At 40.9% G+C, this 21,619-nt stretch overlaps 1 protein-coding gene across 26 annotated transcripts in view; it reads right to left on the bottom strand.

Moving 5' to 3' along the window:
- Positions 1-6,551: 6,551 nt before the first annotated feature.
- The window catches only part of LOC109639029 (diacylglycerol kinase zeta), an 80,963-nt gene continuing 65,895 nt past the window's right edge, over positions 6,552-21,619 (bottom strand). For 15 of the 26 annotated variants that reach the window (XM_069520483.1, XM_069520482.1, XM_069520481.1 and 12 more), the window contains 7 exons: positions 20,317-20,373; positions 19,154-19,203; positions 14,513-14,553; positions 14,086-14,206; positions 12,821-12,857; positions 12,320-12,419; positions 6,552-8,933 (listed from right to left, as the gene is read on the bottom strand). In XM_069520483.1, the coding sequence (XP_069376584.1) occupies positions 8,817-8,933; positions 12,320-12,419; positions 12,821-12,857; positions 14,086-14,206; positions 14,513-14,553; positions 19,154-19,203; positions 20,317-20,373 (523 nt within the window). In that variant the 3' untranslated portion in view covers positions 6,552-8,816. Of the gene's footprint in view, positions 8,934-12,319; positions 12,420-12,820; positions 12,858-14,085; positions 14,233-14,512; positions 14,554-16,798; positions 18,770-19,153; positions 19,204-20,316; positions 20,374-21,619 lie in introns of those variants that run through there. The other 11 variants (XM_069520488.1, XM_069520486.1, XM_069520487.1 and 8 more) reach the window with 4 other exon arrangements.

A 21,619-nucleotide genomic window follows, 5' to 3' on the forward strand; every position in this document is an offset into this window, starting at 1 on the left:
CTTATATTGATCTTATGATGTCATAGTTTAAGTGACATTAAGAAGTCAGAAAATGGCATTCTGCAAAGTTTGAAAAATCTGTGCATCCTAAAGGACTGGAGACACGACCTAAAGCTTCTATAGATCCAAAAATGATTCTTGATCATATGTTGTATATATAAAATCACACATCAGTTCTATTCTCGCTGTACAAGTCCTGTTGTTATATAGTTGGCATTTGATAAAAACTTACTGAGGGTCTGTCCTCCACACACACACACACACACACACACACACATTTTAGTTATAGTTCTATGTGTGCGGCTTCTGTACATCTGTATATGCCCTCTCTACTTTCAGTCACTGCTCACCAGTTGTTATGTTGCCAAATGAGCAAAAAGCACTAATAACATGTAATTCTCCCAACCGTGCACCCAGCTGCCTGAGTGCCAACACACACGCACATACACACACACTGGATATGTTCCAAATTCAACACAACCAAGCTGCCTGCATCAGCAGGAAGCAAAAACACAATTTAAACATTTTTAATCAAACCCTAAACAGCCCGAGACACAAACACACACACGTTACCCCAAATTTCCACCTCTCTGCCATAGACAGAATGTGTGGACTGTGTACAGAAGAGCTTCACTTGCAGAATTTCAAAGTTGAGATGAGGGGAAAGGGCTGGGATGTGGCTTAGGAAATGGGACAATTATATAAAGACTAATGAAAGCCAGCGGGCAGATGATAAGCACCAAACAAAACAGGGTTAGAGGAGCAGAGGAGTGAGAGTGTACAGCACGGAGCTTTATATGAATCTGAAATGTGTGCCTTTGAAAAAAAAAAAAATCGGTTCTTCTTAACACCTAATTCGGAAAACACAAACACAGAAACCACAAGTAATTATGAGTCTCAGTGGAGAGTGTAAGAAAACAGCAATTTATCTGAAAACTTTAGGAGTTATTAGGAAAGCTAATATTTTTTCTATTGTAACATCAGTGCAAGCTCCAAACCCGCCTGTTTGCAGGGCTGATTGCTTGTTCTACTATATACTGTTATTTCTTTTTGTTTGTGTGCCGGATGTTGTGTGCAGAGCTTTTTATAAACACTAGAGAGATGTTAGAAAACGTATCGTTCATCCTACCTGGTTTATCTGCAGTGATTAGTTTATAGACAGTGTTTTTTCGAAAATGAAACCTATAAAATAAAATAAAATATAACAGCGATCAAAGAAATGCATTTACTTTGAGGACAAATGTCTGCTTCAGGCCGATATGGTGGAATGAAAAAAAATCAAAAGACGTGGCTGTTATTTTGACCCACGGTTTGTGTAGCGCCACTGCCCCAGATAGGGGTGGAGGAAAAAGGGAATACTGAAGAGGCAGGAGTTTTGCATTTTAGAAACAAAAAGGTACGACAACAGAAAGACAAAATGAACTCTGGGAAATCCAACAAAACGAAATCATACAAGAGAGAAAGAGCACAAAACTGGGAAACATCTACAGCCTCACATTAAGTTGCCAACTCCCCTCTCCACCCCCCCCCCTTCATCGCTCACTGGCATTTACCTTTATAGCCTCACCTGCCTGGACCCTACCACCTGCACTGGTAAGTATAAGGTGAGCTAAACAGGAAGACAAATAGAAACCACGCTTAACACAAGACCAAGTTTGGACTCTGGGTTTCTGCTGACCTCACAACTCAATGTATGTGCACAAATACAGAAGATTAATGCAATAGGTTGATTCAAATGTGATCCAATGCAGCACACTTCACCCATTCTCTGTCAGCTTGAGTCTGCCCAGCCCCTCCACTCTCTGAGCCCTGATCCTGCAAACCTGTTGCCACTCTCCCTGATCGACCTGCTGATCTGACCCCAGGGGGGAGGAAGACACCCCCCGCTACAGAGATTCAATCTTTATTGAAAGTATCGGATGCACATATCAGCAGTGCACTTTCTCTGGCTATTTACAACAGACATACCAATTGTGAAGCTCATAAGATAAATGTTTTGTGAGATATATGTTCCACAGAACAGACAGACGTGTTTTCTAACGGTCAACGCTATAAAACAAAGTAAAGCAATTGTTGATTACTTGGTTCTTTTTCATTTTGCAGCAGCTACAGTTTAGATAATTGCAGGTAAAGAAGGAGCAGAAGAGAGCAGAGCACTTACTTGTCTATAGGCGATCAGGTCAGGGGGAAACTTGTCTCTGGTCTCCTGCCTCTCTACTCATGCACCTCCTCAAGCCCACAGCTTTTGTTTCCCAAACCAGTTCATTCTGGTTGCATTAGCCTCATTCACCCCACACCCTCAAACACACACACACTCACGATTGACCCACACACACTTCACTGCAAACTTTGGTTCCATGAGACAAAGGCCAGAAGCTACAGGTTTCCATTTCACCGCTGTGTGTTCATCTTTTCACTCCACCTATTTGTTGTTTCTATAGTTCTGTAAATGATAAAGGCATCGCTTCGAGATTCCCATTTCAGTTACTGTTGTTACTTTTGATCATCGTGTATCTTTGACTTATATCAGACGAGGCCAAATCAATTCATGCGTCTCTTTTCATCTCACGCCAATAATTTATAGAACAACAACAACAGATAAAGAAAAGCAGAAGAAGGAAAGAGAAAAATAACAATCTTACAGTGATAATGTATCAGAGTTTGATGGTATTTAAACAGCTTTGTGGTAAACTTTCTGTAACTAAACAAAAAATAAGAGAATCACTCTGAGGCCACTTGATGAGACTGAAAACCCCAAATCTTAATGAAAAAAACCTAAGTAATGAGTGTTTTTCATGAGCTGGTCTGTAATAAGCTTTGAACCATCAGTTTACAGTGTTATTTAAAAAATGTGTGTGTAACAAGTAGCTGCTACAGTTGCTATCCCCTGCTACACAGGAGATAATAGAGTTTGATTAATCTTTGCAAATGAGCATAAGAGCAGCTGGCAGTGTGTCAAACTCCTGATCAAAGACACCACAACAACCTCGGAACCGGCGCTTCAATAATTCACGAGAACTTCGCTTGCACTCGTCAATGAGAAAATGAGGAGCGATTTCACAGGCACGGATGCGGCAGCATGCATTATAAAGAGCTCTCACAGAACCAGAATCTCAAATCATGTAACGTCTGTGCCTCGGTCCATCACTGACGTCTGCTGCTGTATCAATCAGGATTCAAACCTGTGTCACAGTGTAAATTAGAATATCCTCTGTCGCTCCGTGGATTCCTCGCCATGAGCAGGGAAATATCTAAAATTAGTAGAAAGGTTCACTTCTTTGTTCATTTCTTACATTTGATCCTGTTTGTGTTAAGCTAAGATAAACCTAACTTGTTACAGTTTATACTATAAATGGTGTGAGAAAATATACTGTATAATCTATTTAATAATTCCACCAACCTGTCTGTACGTGGAACATCACCACTCATCTTATCTGCTTCACACTTGTGTTTTTTCGTCCAGCGGAGTGCAGTGACAAATGTGGACTCAGAATACCTTCAATATTAATAAAAATGGAATAAACTGTGCGCCTTCAGTCTGTGGACAGAGTTGAGCATCTTCGTCCTTGGATAAACTACAACAGTTGTTAGCGACAGGCGGACTGTGTTACAGAGCTTTTATTTTTTAAAGCTGTGAACTTGGGTCTGGAAAAATGTGTCAGTTGCTTAACATTGTATGAACAAGTAACAGTTAATCATTCATTTTCTACTGTTTCTAATGGGAACAGTATAAAACAACAAATCTTCATTGCAGATAAACCAGGTAGGATGAACATAAAGTTTTTTATCTTCTCTCCGCACCACAGACTGTTTATGAAAGCTTGCAACAAGTTGCACCTGAGCTGAAAGGGGCGTGAATCCAGGAGTTGGAATTCGGGATGTGAGCCCGACTTCAAATGAATACTGATGTCTCTTTGTCGACTCCCTGGTGAGCTGCTGCATGGTGGTCAAAGGGAGTGAGAACTTTTGTAAACTCCTGCTGTCATACACTTAAATAATATATGTCGTCTTCCCCAATCAGTTTCTAATATGTTTTCAAATGTTCACAAGACATACAGTGTGTGAACCACCCCATTTGTGCCCCTGTTTTTTTTAACACAGGCAGATTGGCATTTATATGCTTAGCTCACTGGGATAATTATAAGACAGGAAATGTCAGAGGTCTGTACTTGACCCATTCAAACAGCCATTGCTTGTTGGGATCGATCAGACTCGGTGTGGATTGAAAGCTTCTGTATTTAAAGTAACATTTTGTCCCTGTTAAAGAAGCTTGTCGTCTGTAAAACTAGTGAAACCTCTGTTAGAGTGTGACACTACTCATAGAATAACACTTCCAAAGTAAAAATAAGCAATACAGGCTCCTTGCTCTCAGGAAAAAACAATACAGCTGCTCATTAAGTACTGACAACAATACTCAGTGATCAATAAATCTGAACTGGAGAGAACGCTTGAATGATTAGGTGTGAAATAACAGAAGGTGCATCATCCTGCATGGACTCATTAGGAACTCTATTGGCAAGTGGTATTTAAACCAAGTTCCTCTAAAGGTGAGTTGGTCTGCTTCAGGGTCAGAACAGAGAAGAAATTGTTCTTACCAACTTTAGACCTATAAGCGAATGAACGACTAACTTTAAAAGAACATTTCTGTCGTCCCTGAAGAGACCTTGAAATGGAAATATCCAAGATCTCAGCCCTGCTTGATTTGGCGACACCTGAATTAACTGGTGGCAAAAATGTAAATGTGGGTTAACACAAAAGGTGAGAGAACTCTGGTTCAGAAAAATAAAGTTTAAGTAAGAAGTCAGACACTAATTGACCTTTATCTGCCTTTCTGTGAGCAGCAGTGATCTGATTTGTTGCTGCCCAGTGAAAGGAGCTAGTTACCTTATAAATTTCCGATCAGGATGTGAATCAAATGAAATTGATATTCTTTGCCTGCTAAACATTTATGGGAATGGGTGCACAAGACGTCTGTATACAGGCGTACATTTGTTGACAAGCTGGCCGAGAAGAAACACGCAACCTCTGAGGCCAAAGAACAGTCGACTAACGAGGTAGATTTTGCATAGCTATGACGGGCTGGTTTGACTGATGACATCCTCCCCCAGTATAAATTTGTGACAATAGAATGATTTAGAAGCTGAAGTGGCTTTAAAAATGAACTTTTTTTTTGCATTCATGCAAATGAAAGCAAACATTCTCTGGTCTTTTCTTTGCACAGCTCTTTAAATCATTCACAGATTTTCATAATACAACAGGGGGTAAAGTGAAGAGAGGCTTGATGCTAATTTTCCTGTGTCTTTTCGCAGCTACACCCGATCAATACCATAATCAATGCATATCTCATTTCATCGCTACTCATATTCTTGTGTGCTCAGGGACTGTATGTTTCTGATAAAACAAAAGAAGACTTGTGTTCTTTTCACAATTTCTCAGAAGAAAACAACATTTACATTCACTTGATGTTTGATCTCAGAGAGAATGTATGTGTCTCTGCTCGCTTCAAACTCAGCCTGACAGTCCGAATCAATTACCATTTTATTTGCACTTGAATCACTGACTCACCAGTCTGAGGGTGAATCAGGTAAAAAGGGAGCGGGGGTTCTATTATACAAGAAAAAGTATCTTTATTTTCTACTTTAATGCTGTAATTCAAGTGATAAACAATAAAATAATATATTTCTGACTTCAGCTCAGGATCTGGAATGTTTGAAAAGAAGAACATGATTTATTGGAGAGATGAGGACTCTCACAGACAAAGCCTGAGGGCAAAGAGGGAATGACAGTTTGCAGGACGGAGCCACGGAATGCTGAGCTGTGAGCGGGGCTGGATGACTGAGCAGCAGGCGGGAGAAGGAGCCGGGGGGGCAGACTGAAGATGGCGAGCCGGTGACCAGTGGAGACGAGGTGGCAGGTAAACAGACAAACATGAGAGGATCCTGAAACTCAAGGACATGAATGTGATTCAGAGACAATCACAACAATTCCCAGTTCATCTCCCTGTAGATACAGGAACAGTATCCTGACATCTGTTCAGTGTGTTGTTTCTAATGCACGCAATCTCATAAATCAGAGAACAGCAGAGTCCCACTGAGACGCACACACTGACAGGAGCACCAACAGGACGTGACACATCCAATTCCGGGTTGTGTTTCGGGGACGTTTCAGTCTGCAGAGAACAAGAAGGCCTGGCTTTTGTTTTGTTTGTTGTTTGGTTCATAAAAAGAGGATGCAGGACGATCGTCCATCTGCACTTGGTGGCTTCAGATTCTGTTACTTTTGTGATTTCACAATAAGTGTGACCTTTTGAATCAATCACTTGGTTTAACATTGATAGCGCACTTTGTCTACGAGTTTTGTTTGACATGCGTGCGTCCTGTCATCATTACCTAAGTGGGCTACAACTACATTCACTTGACAGGGATTCTTGAGGCACATGATAGACCGAGTGAAGTCAACTCCTTATATCATCACGAAACAGGAATAATTAAATGCTAAATTAATAAAGTATCTAATCCCATATCAATGATAGCACAAGAACATTATAAATGTACCTTCTCACACATACTTCATCTTTTTATTCTCTTCATAGTGACTACAAAACAAATGATACAAATATCAAAGAACATAAAAACAAGTGCAGAGGGAGAAATTTAAAGAGAAAAAAATTGAAAATTAAAACCATTTATTTTATACCAACGTGTTTACAAAAAGCAGAATCCTAAATATGAGAGCATTAACATTATATTGGCCTCAGATGTAATAGAAAAAAAAACCTAGCGAGCTCTAATCACTGCGATGCAGAACATGAAAGAGTTTACTGTCAAAGCAAAACTAATCTGAAAACACCAACACAGTTCAAATGCTAAATTCCACAGGCAAAACAAAACAAGAAAAGGTCAGTGAAGTTAGTTTATTCTTCGGCAGCTGCTGTGTTGAATCAAAGTCAGAGAATATTTCAATAATACGCTGTACAAAAAAAATCATCAAACCATCAAAACTCTTGGCGCACAGAAACTTTTTTTTTCTCCATAACTATAAAAGAGTTGGAGGTTCGTTCCCTTGCTGCGCAGCGTTGGCTTTTCATCCCAGCAGCGCGTCTGAGCTTTGCATCTCGGAGCATAGTGTGAACGTCTGTCTGGTCAGATGTGTGTGTGTGTGTGTGTGTGTGTGTGTGTGCGTGTGTTAGCAGGATGACATGATGGATGACAACACACTGGGAATGAGCTGGATCTTATTTTGTTCAATGAGGATGAACTTGTGTAAATAATTTATGTCAAATGAAAGCAAATATTTTTTGAAAAATATCACTTGCATTCCAATGTGTGATTGCCAATCCAATTTAGAAAATGAAAAATCGTCCAAAGTGAAGCTTTAGCAGACTTATGTAGATACACAAAGCTCTCAGGCTCCATCCATACTACTACGTTCTATAAAATGTTTCTCATTTACGTCATTTCCAAACATTTCAGTTTCTGATCAGCTATATTAAAACTCTGCCCCAGAGTTTTCAAACTAAAACGTTTCCAAACTTCTCTGTTTTAGCTGCTCTAAAACTCCTACAGATCCAAAGATAGTGATGTGGCTGCAGAGGTGACTGTGTCCACATGGGCACTGGTAGCGTTTGGCATTGATCTGGATTGTTGTTATTTTTGTCGTACATTTCTGTGAACTATATCTTTAACTGTTACGTCACTTTAAAGTTTGGCACAAGTTTATATAGTTTGCTCGAGTTTAACAATACCATAATCAGACAAGTCTATTTGATCCATTGCTGTACCCCCCAACACACATAAATAATAATTATCTCTAGAACATTTCGATCAACAATTCAGCATGTACAATGTAATGATAATGTTGAATAGGTGAGGTAAAGAAGTAAAGCAGGTTCACAACGATGCTCAGTGAAATAACCACACAGCTTCATTCCAATATTCACTTCTCATGGCAGAATAAATGGGATCCTGATGAATCCTTATGTTTTCTGAACCTAACACCATCATATCAAAATGTCAGCACTTGGTTCCATTACATTGGTCTGATTCACCTGAACTTTGAGGGGGGTATTCATGGTCCCCTGAAGATGGACCCTTAAGGTTTCAGGATCCCCTGAAGTGAAAACCATCATATCAAAGTGTCAGAACTTCGGTCCATTGCAAGGTTTTTCATAAAATGCTGGTCTGACAAACCTGAACTCAGCTGTGGCCCCCTGAAGATGAACCCTTCTGGTTTTGACCCTTTGACATTTCCATCACTACCCTTTTTCTCGGCTGGATATTCAGTGAACTCATCCAGTCTTCACTGCGCTCACTATTCATTTCATAATCCCGCCCCAAAGAAAAACTCTTGACTGGTGCATTTAGTTTTTTTAAGGCTTGAAAGGCTCAACTAAGACATTAACAAAACTGAGACCGTCTAACCCCACCAAACGTTTCAGTATCATTAATTCATGGCAGATGATCAGTTTTAGTTGGAATTAGTTTGAGATGAAAGAGTTTCTAGTGTCAACTCATCAAGTTTCTGTCCACAGTCTGAAGGGCTTCTACTTTCCTGTAGAAAGAAGAAGAGGAAAGACTTTACATCTCTTTATCTTGACCTTCAACAACACAAGCTCCGACCCTTTGTGTCACTGTCACTGTCATCATTGTCATCTCTGCCATAATCTCCATTAAACGCATGTTGGGTTTAGATTTGGTCCACCTTCACTCCTCGGCCTCCGCTCTGGAATGACACATTTAAGCCTCGGACTCATCGTGATGAAGAAGAGGAGGACGACAGCTTCTTCATTTCTGCCCTGCTCATAAAGTTTGACAGTTTCAAACAGCTGTTTCCTGGTCCTCTCTCTGTATCATCTGGTAATGCTGTCTGTTCTCCAGATAGGCTGCCAGCTCAGCATCTTGAGCCTTCTCTGCTCTGTTCTTTGGCGTATCACCCTGAAGAGACACAAAAACACTTTCAGAGACAGACATGACACAGATCCGTGTTCAGAAATGTTTGCCCAACATTCACACTCCACATCTGACCCCCCCTCATGTCTGTCTTTTAGTTCAGTGCAATTAATGTTTTTTCTTTTAGAAAACTGTCAACACACACACACAGCCACTTTATCTACATTGTCTAGCTATGAGCTTCAACTCCTGTGGCAGCAAACACTTATGCAACAGAAGTGTGGTAAGTCGTAGAGGGCTTTGAGACGTTTAAACTGCTTGCACAAGTGGCTGGTGCAGAGAGAGCAGAGACTAAACTGTCAGAGTTGAGATGTGCATGTGGTTATTTTAATAAAACACAGGGTAAAAGCAAGCACGGCCCAAACACTAGGTTAGAAGTACCAAAATAAAACTGAAAAAACACAGGAAACACTCGACAAAGACAAAGGGAATTAGAGACTCATACACTCAGGGTTGATTGAACACAGGTGAAACACATGAGGAACAGGTGCAGACAATCACAAGGGCTGGAAACAGGACAGAGACAGGAAGCGGAGAACTCATGGGGGGAAAAACAACTCTACACAAATCTAATGACAAGGAAATAGGTAAAAGTATAAAGCAAGAGAGTCCATAATCAAAAGCCTCCAACAAAAACCCCCAAACTCTTTATCTCAGAGTTGAGAGTCAAACATATATAAATGTCATGATGTAGATTTAAGTGTGCGGTATCACTTTAATTGAAGCTCCTGACCTGTATCTGCAGTATTTATACACTGCATTGTTTCCACATTGTTGGCTGATTGGATGACTGCATAAACAAGCATGTGTACAGGTTCCCTAACAAAGTGCTTGGTGAGTGTATATCAGTGTAAAATGGGAGCCCAGCCCACCAGCTGCATCCCTACATCTTAAGAACTCTATTTTTTGCTCTGAGCAGTGAACGATGACGAACACACACAGGGAATGTTGTTACTTGTGCTAAAACTCCCCGTATTACTTAAAACCTATCTGCTGAACAAACAGCATAGAAGATTTGTCCAATTTGAGTATCTTATAGTCTAATGGGCAGATTGGCAGCTTGCTGAACACACTCATGCTCCTCAAGATGTGGATTTAATGACCCGTCGTCTTTCCTCTTGTGACGGCCTCCCCATGTCAGACCTCTGCTGAGCCTCGAACAACAGCATCAATATGTTGTTCATTCTGTCAGACGCTAAGCCTTTAGGCTTTGATTCCTGCTCATAACAAAATGTGCTTTTGTTACCACTTGCCACAGTGACCAGTCTCTACCCCGCACTGGAAACACCGAGGTATTTCATTAGGCTCCAGCTGCCTGTGTGATAGTGAGTTTACAGGCCTGTGTCGACAGCTTTTCCATTTCTTATTTCTCGATAATTGAAAAGTGCAGTTGTTGTTGGAGTAGCATTGTCTCCGACTGATAAAGCGGAGATAATGAGAAACAGCTGAATGTGAAATGAAATACACAGCATGTGTCCTTGGAAAGAAACAGAACACAACACGTACTGTATTCTAAGCGGCTGTTTATGTGGAAGGGGCCACCGAATTTAGAACAGACACTAATTAGTTGAGTCCAGTGTGTGTTTGTGTGAGTGTGTGTGTGTGTGCACATTTTTCTTTGCCGTTTATTTGGAGACATTCCCAGAGAGAAAGAGCGAGACAGTGCAGAGACCAGCACAACACAACTGTTCCTGATGCCACAAGTTTGCATAAAGAATCCATAATAATAAAGAATGAGCGAGTATCTTATAGCAAAATGTTCCAATCATGGTCTCCTCAAGTCATTTGTCTCTTTTTCAGTGTCTCTCTTTCCTCTGCACTGTCTCTTACTCTCCCTCCCTCCTGTCTTTCTTCCCTCTCTCCCCCACTTCTCTGTATCTAGGTCACTGCTGAGTCCAGACAGTTATAGGAGCTTTTCTACACGGTTGAAACCTCTATGGGAAACAAAAACGAGGGGAGGATGCCACGCACACACACCACCGCCGCCGCAGCCAGCGCAGCGGTGCCTTCGGTGGCCGCCACGACTCCCCTCGGGAGAAATGCTAATGCTGAACTCTTAATTTCTCTGCCGTGTTCATTTGTTTGGCCCACTGTCACGTACAGTGTTCTAACTCATCCACATCCACAATGGTGCTCGACCTCGCCGAACTTTACAAAGGAGGGTTCTCCATAAAAACACAGTGAAAAAATAACACGACAAACTTTTCCAAGGACAGCAATGTGAGCTTGGGGAAGTAGTTCCAGCATAAAGTGACTGTAATAAATGTATGAATGCAGTAAGTTTAGTTTCAACTTCAAGATAGGACAGTGAGAAAATGTCACGTCTTTCTATGCTTCTTCTAGATGTCCATGTTCTGAGCTTCATCTCTTTCTGTAACTGGTATGTCTGTCTCTTTATTGAAGAGCGTGGCCTTTCAGTTTGATTTCACGTTCAGATTTTGTAATGCTTTCACTCAAAACTCTGCCCTCACACTCAAATTGCTGTAGCTTGTGTCTAGATTCACTCTGCTTGTGCCTAATATGCGCTTACACTGAGAGGTTTTGTTGCTTGGACAGATTTCCTGTGCTCCAGCTTTAGCTCTTCTCTTCTGTGTGTGCATGGAATGTCTTCTCTTGGATTTATCCTCTGCTCTTGTGGTAACTTATTCTGTTTCCATAAAAAGTATAGTATTAGTTGCTTGAGAACGTTGATTCTGCTGCTGACCAGGGATCTGCTGGACTCATTTCAGGTCCCTTTCGGTCCTCGTGCGGAAGAAAAAGGTCCAAGAGTTGATGTTTCATGTGTGCAAGGAGAAGACCTGAAGCTGGAGCTCAGGAAATTGGTCCAGACATTAAAATTCAAGTGCAAAGTTTGAGCACATGCAAATCTATGCGCAAGCACCGGCTATTTGAGGGCAGGTGCAGGGTTTTGAGTGAATGACTTAAAAAATCTGACAGTGAAATCGATAAGTCCTGCTCTACACTTATATATATAAAAAAAATATACCTGGAGCGCACTAGTGAGGGTTGGAATGTGGACTGCATCACTGCTCACGCTGCACGTCCATCAGTGAGAGAGCCTCAAAAACCTGAGGGTGACTGTTTTTCAGCAGAGCACAGTGGCCTAGCGATGTCAAATTCTCACAATGGTCACTTCACACTTGGCTGCAAAAAACCATCCCAGTGGCTGCAGAAGAAGTTAGAAAAACTAAAGCAGAAATCCAATCTCAGGTGCCGGTTACAGGTCACCACACCCGCACAGTTTCAATGCACAGGCAGATGAAGATGTTAACCAGCTCCAACGATCCCATTTAGCCTATAGCTGTCACTCTGGGCTTCATTTTAGCCTCACTGATCATCCTGTGGAGTCAGTGTGAGGTGGTAGAGCCTACCTGTAAGTCTGTTTTCATCAGTGACGCCCCCGCTTCCACCAGATAATGACAGATGGTCCTGTGGCAAAGAGACGCGGCTCGATGAAGGACCGTCTCCCCACTGGTGGTCCCCACAGTTCAGAGACACAGGGAGAGAGGGAGAGAGAGCGAGTGAGTATGAGGTAACAGCAACTCAGGTCTTCTAGGAGTCAAGCAGTCAGGCACCCCCCGGCGCTTCTGTTTGCTTTCTTATGTTTATTCTCTTTAAAATTTGCTTTACTAGTTCAGATGCCCGGCACATACAGACAGAGCCGGGCCCGGCGGAGCTGTATCAAAGCAGTCACAGAGCAAGACTTTTTTTTTCTCGCATGTCCGTGAAACTATTTCAATTTATTGTGACAGAATAAAATGAAAACTATTTTAAGATGGGCACTTTAAAACCTCTTTATAATTCATTCAAGTTAACTTTAATATTTGATATTGTATGGTTTAGATGACAACAGTAACCATGACGGTACTTACTGAAGTTTTTCTGTGACATCCAGCAGGTCGTTAGGAGCTGTTCAGAGGCAGACATGAGTATTACACTGTGAATCAAAACATCTGTTTCTACAGGATTTATCAAATCAAACAAGTCCTTTCTCTTTAATTCTCTTCATCACGTTGTCAACTTGTAATCAGTGTGGTGGGGTGATGCTTTAACTGAGACAATGTGATATATGCTGCCTTCAGATGGAACTCATAGGCTTGTAATGATGAATATTTAAAGTACACAGTGTGCTCATCACTGCTGCTAGGCAACAGCAGCATGGACGCTAATATTAGTTACCGTTGGTGTCTAGGAGCCACAGGAGCTAAATATTTAGCTTGATGTCGAGTAATGTAATGCAGGAAATACAAAGACATAATGACAAGAGCAATATATACCTTTCCTCAGATATGTTATGAAACTATGAAGAAAAACTTTATATTAACCAATCATCTGGGGAAAACATCAATGAAACACAGTAAGCACGACCCCATTTAAAGGCTCATTGTTTGCCAATTGAAAGATTAATTCCTGGCTACTGTATGAAAGCTGATTGTATGTATTTTCTTTTCATAGTTCAAATGTATTTATTAAGTCAATGCAAGCTTGAACATCGGTGAGAAGCGATACTGCTGCTTTTATTTTTTCTGACGTGTACATATCTAACCGATCAAAATGTGTGTTGTTGGCAATGTCACATTTTGAATCAGCAGTAAAAGAAAAACATCTTCCTCCTCTATCCAGTCTGATGAAATCTATGTGTTGATATATTTAACATATTTGTCTTTAGTCATTGCTCACAGTTAATTTTGTCTCTTTGATTTGATGTAGCTTGTACTTGCTGGGATCAAGCAACTGGCAACCCATCTGAACCAGATGCAAACAGCTGGACTGTTAACAAATAAATAGGACGTTTCTCAAATTGAATAATCAAGAAGAACTATGATCTCTGTGCCACCTCTTGTAGATGTTGTTCACTTTGACTGAGAAAGACGTCCTGAAGCAGTAAAACTCCCCGTCTCCTCTCTTTGTCAATACTGTATTCAGGAATTTTGTATCTTTATCAAGTAAGAGGACCAGATCATCATCATTGTTTATATAGATTCCATCCTTCATTTCCCAGAGTCACGTGCGTCACTGTTTGTCTAAGTTATTCACAATTTGTTCTGTTTCAGAATCTCATATCTCTCAGCTTATTACAACATATGGTTAGGTGGTAATCTGTAATTCACACTAGATGCTGGTTTGCAGCAGTTACCGTTGTCCAGAATGTAGCGGACCACCTCTTTGCTTCCCGTGCTGACGGCGTGGTGCAACAGGCTGCAGTCCGATTGGTCCAGCGCTGTGAGGTCCGCCCCCTTCAGGTGCAGCTCCTGCAGCTTTTAGTGAAGGAGGGTCAGATGGGCTTTGAAATGAAAACAAGATGCAAGTTTCGACGCAACATTTTTGACGGACAACTACAGAGAAACAGAAGATGCATCAGGTTTTTTGGATCTGATGTATGATCTTATAAAGCTGCACTGACTCCTGTGTACACCAGCGATGCTCAAACTGTGTCCGCCTGCAGTTTGGCACCGAGCAGCAGGTGATTTCCAGTAGCCTAAAGCTCTGGGCTGAAATGATGCATGTCGGGGATGAGCAAAGAAATGCAAGATGATGGATTGGTTAATGAAACTGTTACTCACCCTCTTCAGATCCTTGTTCTTCACACACTCAATCAACATCTCTAGTAGGAGAGAGACAGAGAGGCTGTTAGAGAGGAGCTGTCAGGATGTTTCAGTGTTGATGAATGTACTGATGTAAATGTAGTTTATGGTTTAAGACCATGTATGAGAGCTTTGTGTGGATGAATCAGGGACGGAACATCTTTTGAGGTTAAGATAACATGTACTCACAGGAAATGATTAAAGAGAACAACACACAAATAACACACACACACAAAGTGGATCAAAATATGAGTTACTTTCCTCAACTGAGAGAAAAGAACATTGTCCCCTCGTACCACAGAGTTCTTGTTTAAGTTTTTGCCTGCGTGTTAATGTCACTGGTGTAACACCGCTCAGTGAAAGCAAAGAGCAAGCTGCCCAGCGGGATAAAGAGCCTGATGGTGAGTTGCCATGACGATACTATAATGTATTATATTGTGTTATACATATTATATTCTTGTTAAAGCTGTGAAATGCTCAGCATCTCTGTTTTTATTATGTATCTCTATACCGTAACTGATTGCTTTATAGGAATAAAATAAGAAATGCAAAGAAACAGGTATTGCAAAATGTATATCGTGTACAAACTTAGTTGCTTTTTATTTTATTTTATTTAACCAGGAAGGGCCTATTGAGATAAATTATCTCCTCTACCAGGGAGTGCTGTTCACGCAATGTCTGAAAAAAAGCTTCAAATATAAATACAAGAAGGGACAAACAACACAAAAACATAAAATACAGCATGTAAAACACAAACAGGAATAAATAATAAAAATGCTAGTTTATTATGTTATTAGGAGCACTGGGTTAAAACTGAGTCAACTGTATGATCCACTGAGGTGTTCCATTATTTTGTTCATCCCCTTTTAGCCATTGTGGGCAGGTTGAAAACCTCTCACTGCAAACGCAACTCAATTTAACAACCCACCAAAAAAGGCATCATGTACGCAGCGTGCAGGACATCCTAATCCAAACCACACACACACACACACACACACACACACACACACACACACACACACACACACACACACACACACACACACACACACACACACACACACACACACACACACACAGAGACAGAAGCACAGTGTGTTCATGTCACTGAAACACATGCTGCGTATTCATATGCTGGAATACATTGAAACACAGGCTGTACGTACGGCTGAAGCCAGGCTGGGATATGAGATGAATGTTTATTAGGCTGACCTCAATACTCGCTCTCACTCCTTCTCTCTCTAAATAGCTGAGTCCTAATCCAGTTATGTTAGGCTTAGTGTGTGTGTGTGTGTGTGTGTGTGTGAGAGAGAGAGAGTGAGAGCAAGAGAGGGGGACAAAAAATCTCTAATAGCTTTTGTGGCTGCAAGACAAATCAAAAACAACACACGAACCACAAAACCCAACACACTCTCTGAATGTAGGAATTAAATGAATTTAGCCCAGGGATGGAATTAAGGAGACAGGAGAGGAGAGAGAGGAAAGATTTATGAAACCATAGGAGCAATGCATAGACCTCACAGACTATAAATTGGACACATCTTTGTCTCTCCTCCCCCTCTCCTTCTTTCTCTCTCTCTCTCTCACACACAGGCGTCACTTGCTCCGTTGAACTCTTGAGTTTGATGCAGTCAACCTGTCTGACCCGTATGGGAGATTGTGCGTGTGGATAAAAGTGAGAGGAGGAGAAACAGAAGATGCATGTGCGGCAGAGAGAGAAAAGAAAAAATTCTGTAACTAAATCTGTTTCTCCGAACAAATAATGCAAATGAGGGAGAATGGAAACAGAGAGAAAGAAGAAAAGAGTCGTTTGTTGTCTGTGTGAAGTTCAGCTGAGGCTAATACAAGGTCTGCAGCCATGTTTACAGTTTCTTTTACGTGCCATTCACTGAGGGATACTGTGCAACCTGACGTGTGTGTTTTGTATCAGGACAAAGATCCACACTCCCAGAATCCCCTATGACCCATAGCTAAACTTTAATCCGACTGTGTGAGTGTGTTTTACCACCAAATATAAACTGAAATAACAAGGAGCCCCAAGGTAACAGTTGTATTATTGCTTTATATTGAATCTTGTAATACTGCACTGAATATGAGTCCTGAGATCAAATCCACTTTTCAGACCTTTTTTTTTTTTGTCTAAGTTTATATTCTTCTTACATGGAGCATAAATAAAGACCAAAGATTGGGGTCAATAGTGGTGTTAAAATCAAGCCATACACATACAGGTACACCTAAAAAATTAAAAACATCATGAAAATTGAATTTGTTGTTCGTAATTTATTTCAAAAAGTTTAACTTTTACATATTTTAGATTCATTACACGTGATATTTTGTTGATTACGGCTTACAGCTCCTAAAAAATTTAAAATCCGGTCACCCATCTCTAAATATTCAAATATTTCCCATGCAAGATGAATCAAAAAAGATTACATTTACAATTCAGAAATGTCCAACTTCTGACAAGTTTGTCCATGCAGTAAATATTTGCTCCTTTAGCACAAATTACTACATCAATGTGCCGTCGCATCTGGAAAAAAGGCACTGAGCAATTGTCCAGTTCTTTTTCTCCTCAGCCCGGCTAAGACACCTCTGATGTCTCTGGTTCAGGAGCGGCTCGATACTATCGGAATGCGACAGTCGTCGTCCATTTGCTGAAGACGTGTGCGTGGTGGCTCTTGATGCACCGACTCCAGCCTCGGTCCAGTCAACTTTCCACGAATATGCTTTGAAACGGTGCTCCTCGAACAGCGATGACCTTATGTGACTTGTCCTCCGTGTGGACAACTGTTCACTCAACACTGTATTTATACGATATAAATGGTACTGAAATAGTTTGAGATACTTTTTTTTCAGGCTCTCTCATTAGGTGTGTTAGAGATGGACTTGGTTGGACGGGGGCTGACTTATTACGACAACATAATCTGATCTAACTATCTGGAGGAGGCTGGAGGATAAAATAAAGAGCCATCGGACACTTTCTACTTCCTCTAGTGCATCATTGAGCCCACAAAAATGGCTGATCTCAAGTTTTTTCACATCTCAATTGAGTCAAAGTCAAAGTACAGTTTCACAAAAAGATACAGGGTGAACGGTTAAGTTACACGTGTAATAACTGTCAAGATGCACTGTAAAAAAAAACCCCCACACATTTCTCTAATCTATACCAAAGATATAGAAATATATATAAGTATATACACATACACGTACTTTCATACATGTACTTGATGCCTTTTTTTCAACATGAAAATGTTGCTTGTATAGTTTGTTTACCTTCTCAATAACTTCCAGTGCGTTTAGTCTAATCTAAGTTTCAATAAAATAAAATCTGCAGGATAAAAATACATTCTACGAGAGCATCAACTATTTATTAACAACTAAACCGTTTTCACAGCTGAAAATAAAACTGATGTATAAAGTGTGTAAACAAATAACTGCCAGAAAGAGATGAAATACATCACAACCTTTTTGGAGAGAAATAAACAGCAGATAATGGATCTGGATTTCTTAGAATAAAGATATAAGACAGGCCATGCAGTGAAGCCTTCAGCCAATCAGGGCGAAGTTGTGTCGTCACAGGGGGCGGCTCCCTGGTGCTGCAGTTGGAGGAGAACAACTGCAGCCGGCCCGCTTCCGAGATGTTTTAAGATCGTGTCACATGGCAACGTTCTGCAGCGCTGGAAAAAGTCGGATAGAGATTTCTAACCAGCATGCATTGATCTGAGTCCAGCATGCATCACATTAACTGAGCGCTGCACAGAGCCACATAAAGTTAACCGCCTCTTTTGTCGGGATGGTACAGAAAAGCATGATGGGAACTCAAGCATTAGAGATATGCAGCCATCACATTCAACCACAGCATGAGTCCCTTTATGTACATTTTAAGCAATATTTTGTTACTACTGTATTTTCTGAAAGCATTATGTTGAAAAAGACGGTCTGTTTCCTGTTTTCCTGTTTTTGATTATGTCGTTGTAGTCCTAGATATTTAACTCTGGGAGTGTAACTAACACATTATAGACTTCATTAAAAAATAACAGCCACGTAATAATTCTCATTATCCTTAAGGATGCCATTGTTGATGTGTGTATACCACACAGCTGAGCGTTGTTCAGCATGCTTTCCCATGAGGCAGTGGGGTCTTTCAGGAAGCACAGCAGTACTGTTGCTGCAGAATGGGGCTGATTTCCACAGTGGCACAGAGAACTGGGTTACACTTGGCTCAGAACACCAAAGCTGGAATAGAATGCAAAAGCTGCTGGAAAACTCACAACCAAGACAGACACAACTGGAGACAATGCAAGCGGAGACGCAGATTGCGAAGTGAAAAATATACATGTTCCCGTAGAGAACAAACGGCAGCACTGACAGACAGGAGCGAATGCTGGGGCTCTCACACACAGCCTCCCAGCATGCACTGTGAGCGCGGGGAGACAGAAGCTGAGACGATATGTGCCAGAATAAAAGAGTTTGTCTGGAGGAGCAGATGCTGTCTTACATCTCACATCCCCCCACCTTTCAGGTTAAAATCAGGTTAGGGTTTTATCAGTGTGTTGACAAGTGTTCAAAGTGTGTGTGTGTGTGTGTGTGTGTGTGTGTGTGTGTGTGTGTGTGCGTTACCTTTTTCTCTTTCTCCGTCTGCGTCACTCGTCTTCTGGCTCGTCTCTCGTCTGCAGAGACAGCAAGAATGTCTAACCACTTCCTGTTTCTGTTCTGTTCCCTACACAAGTTACACAAACTAGACAAACCTGATGCATCGTATTCCCCTCAGGATTTTCACAGTAGCTTTATAGTGTCAAGTTTCTCTTTGACAAACTTCAGGTGCAGTGATGTTTTTACAAAAAGAGTTTTCCTGCCATGGAGTCTGTGATATACATGGTGAACACACACATTAACCAGCTCCACTGATTGTTGCTGTGCTTTGTAACCTCACTGAACACTTAGAGCTGGGGATCACTTCTGAGTAGAGAACAGTTTGTGGACTGATGGAAATCTGAGCTCTTTGGAGACTTTATAACCATTAGCAGCTATTAGGGTTGGGCAATATGCTAAAATATTACAATCGGCCAGCGTCAGCCCAACAACCGTTGTTTTAGATTATATATCCGCACAGTTGTGTGTGTGAGCATGTGCAATTATAGAAAAGCTCTTTGCAAAGAATATAAACTCACCTATTCCGGATTATTTTGGTTTAAATTACACAAAACCAGCAAGATTATGACCTAAGTGTCATGATTTGTCATTTTTGCAAAAGTGTAGTTCTGCAAAATGATCTGAATATGACGAATCTGCATGAGCATTTGTGAAAACATCATCCACCTGAGCACGATGTTCAGTTACTTGTATAATATATAGAATAACTTCAAGACCCTCTTCAGACCTGATCACAAGTGGGAGGCTTCAAGTTCACCTGTTCACAACTGGAATTAAAATGCATCCTGAATGTGTTTCATCTGATCACTTGTGATAAGACGTCCCCGCTCTATATGCAAATAATCACGTATGTCATTTAAATTGCAAGCGGAGTCAGGAGTGGGGGTTGAATGAATATATAAGCAGTTATTATAATAAGCACCAGTTCCTAGATAAATTGAATGAATGAATTCTCGAGGAGGCACCCTGTTATATGAACACATACTTTTCACAACCTATTGTGAATGTTGCAGTGATACACTGATTTGTTTGTTATTGGTTAAAATAAATTCTGTAACTTCAATGACGATTGGACCACATGTTAAACAAACTTAAACCTGAATGTCGGACATTCCAAAGGGTGTACTGACCTCAGTCTTGGTTTAAAATCAGCAGCAGTGGTGTTGGAGCGATGGATGCAGCCCGCCCTGCAGAAAACAAACCAGTGACGCATGATGACCAACAGGAAGCACAGGGAGAAATCATTCACTGATACCAAATATAAAACAGAAGAGTGTATCATTGCCCAGAAGCTGCGGCTTTTGAATCACCTTGTTACAGATAACATCTCCACTGCACAAGCTGACATTTGCTGTTGTCAGTAGACCACAGATTGTTAAATGAAGATTATATATAAAGATGGACAACACGTCGCTTCTTCCTCACTGTACAAACATAAAGCTAAAATATCTCAGATACACGTTTTTACATTGATGTAATCTCACTCCTCTCGCTCTGGCTTGGTCTCCTCCACCTCTCATCTTTCTCCTCAGCTCCAGTACGGTGTTATCATCTGTGACTGTCCGTCTGCTCTCTGGTGTTCGGCGGGTAGTTAAACCGAGTTAGTGAAAGCAGTGAAACACCTTTTACACAGCTTCCTCTGGCTTATTACTTGTGTCTGCCCCTCTTTGGTTATTTCCTGGAACCAAACCAAACGTGTTTGATGTGAGTTAAGTCTGTGTTTGTGATGATTAGGCAGCTTGGTGTAAAGCTCCTTTTAACACCAAACTGAGTTTTCCTTAAAACCCTGCTCAGACTCTCCTCTGGGCTCAGCAGCATGACTTTTTTTTAAAGACTGTATTTAAATCAGTGGACATGGCGACAGGTCAGGATCTGTAATGAGTTTCTTCCTGTTTTTCTAAACTTCGATTCATCTGGAATAATGCAGCTGTTCACGGAATGAGTCATGAACTCCTTCAAACTCAAACTATGAGTTTGTTTTTTTGTTCAGGACAAAATGATCCAATGATTGTTGTTCATCTTTGTATGTGAGCGAAAACAAAAAGCAGCAGCAGACGAAGCTCAACCTGAACTAATCACTTACCTGCAATTATCTTGACATCAGTCCCACACCCAACTCCACCACTTAATATAAAACCAGGGCTGGGACATAATTAAACTGTGCTTTTTATTTCAGTCATTTTAGTAAATAATATTCACTTGTTTTTATTTCTGCTCACAGCCCAACACTTCTCCCACTGTACACACAGCTGAGTCCCTCAATAACGTAGATTGGTTAACCGACTGAATCATATATTGCAACTATCCAAACCACCATTGAGTGTTTGTTTATAGATATTAGGGCTGTTTAATTTTCATTTGCTATCTGGATGAATGAATTATTGTGGGTACTGTACTTTACATTCATGCGGAGGAGGAGAACCACATTTTCAA

Source organism: Paralichthys olivaceus, chromosome 24 (genome assembly GCF_024713975.1).
Source record: "Paralichthys olivaceus isolate ysfri-2021 chromosome 24, ASM2471397v2, whole genome shotgun sequence".
In the NCBI taxonomy this organism is placed as follows: domain Eukaryota; kingdom Metazoa; phylum Chordata; class Actinopteri; order Pleuronectiformes; family Paralichthyidae; genus Paralichthys; species Paralichthys olivaceus.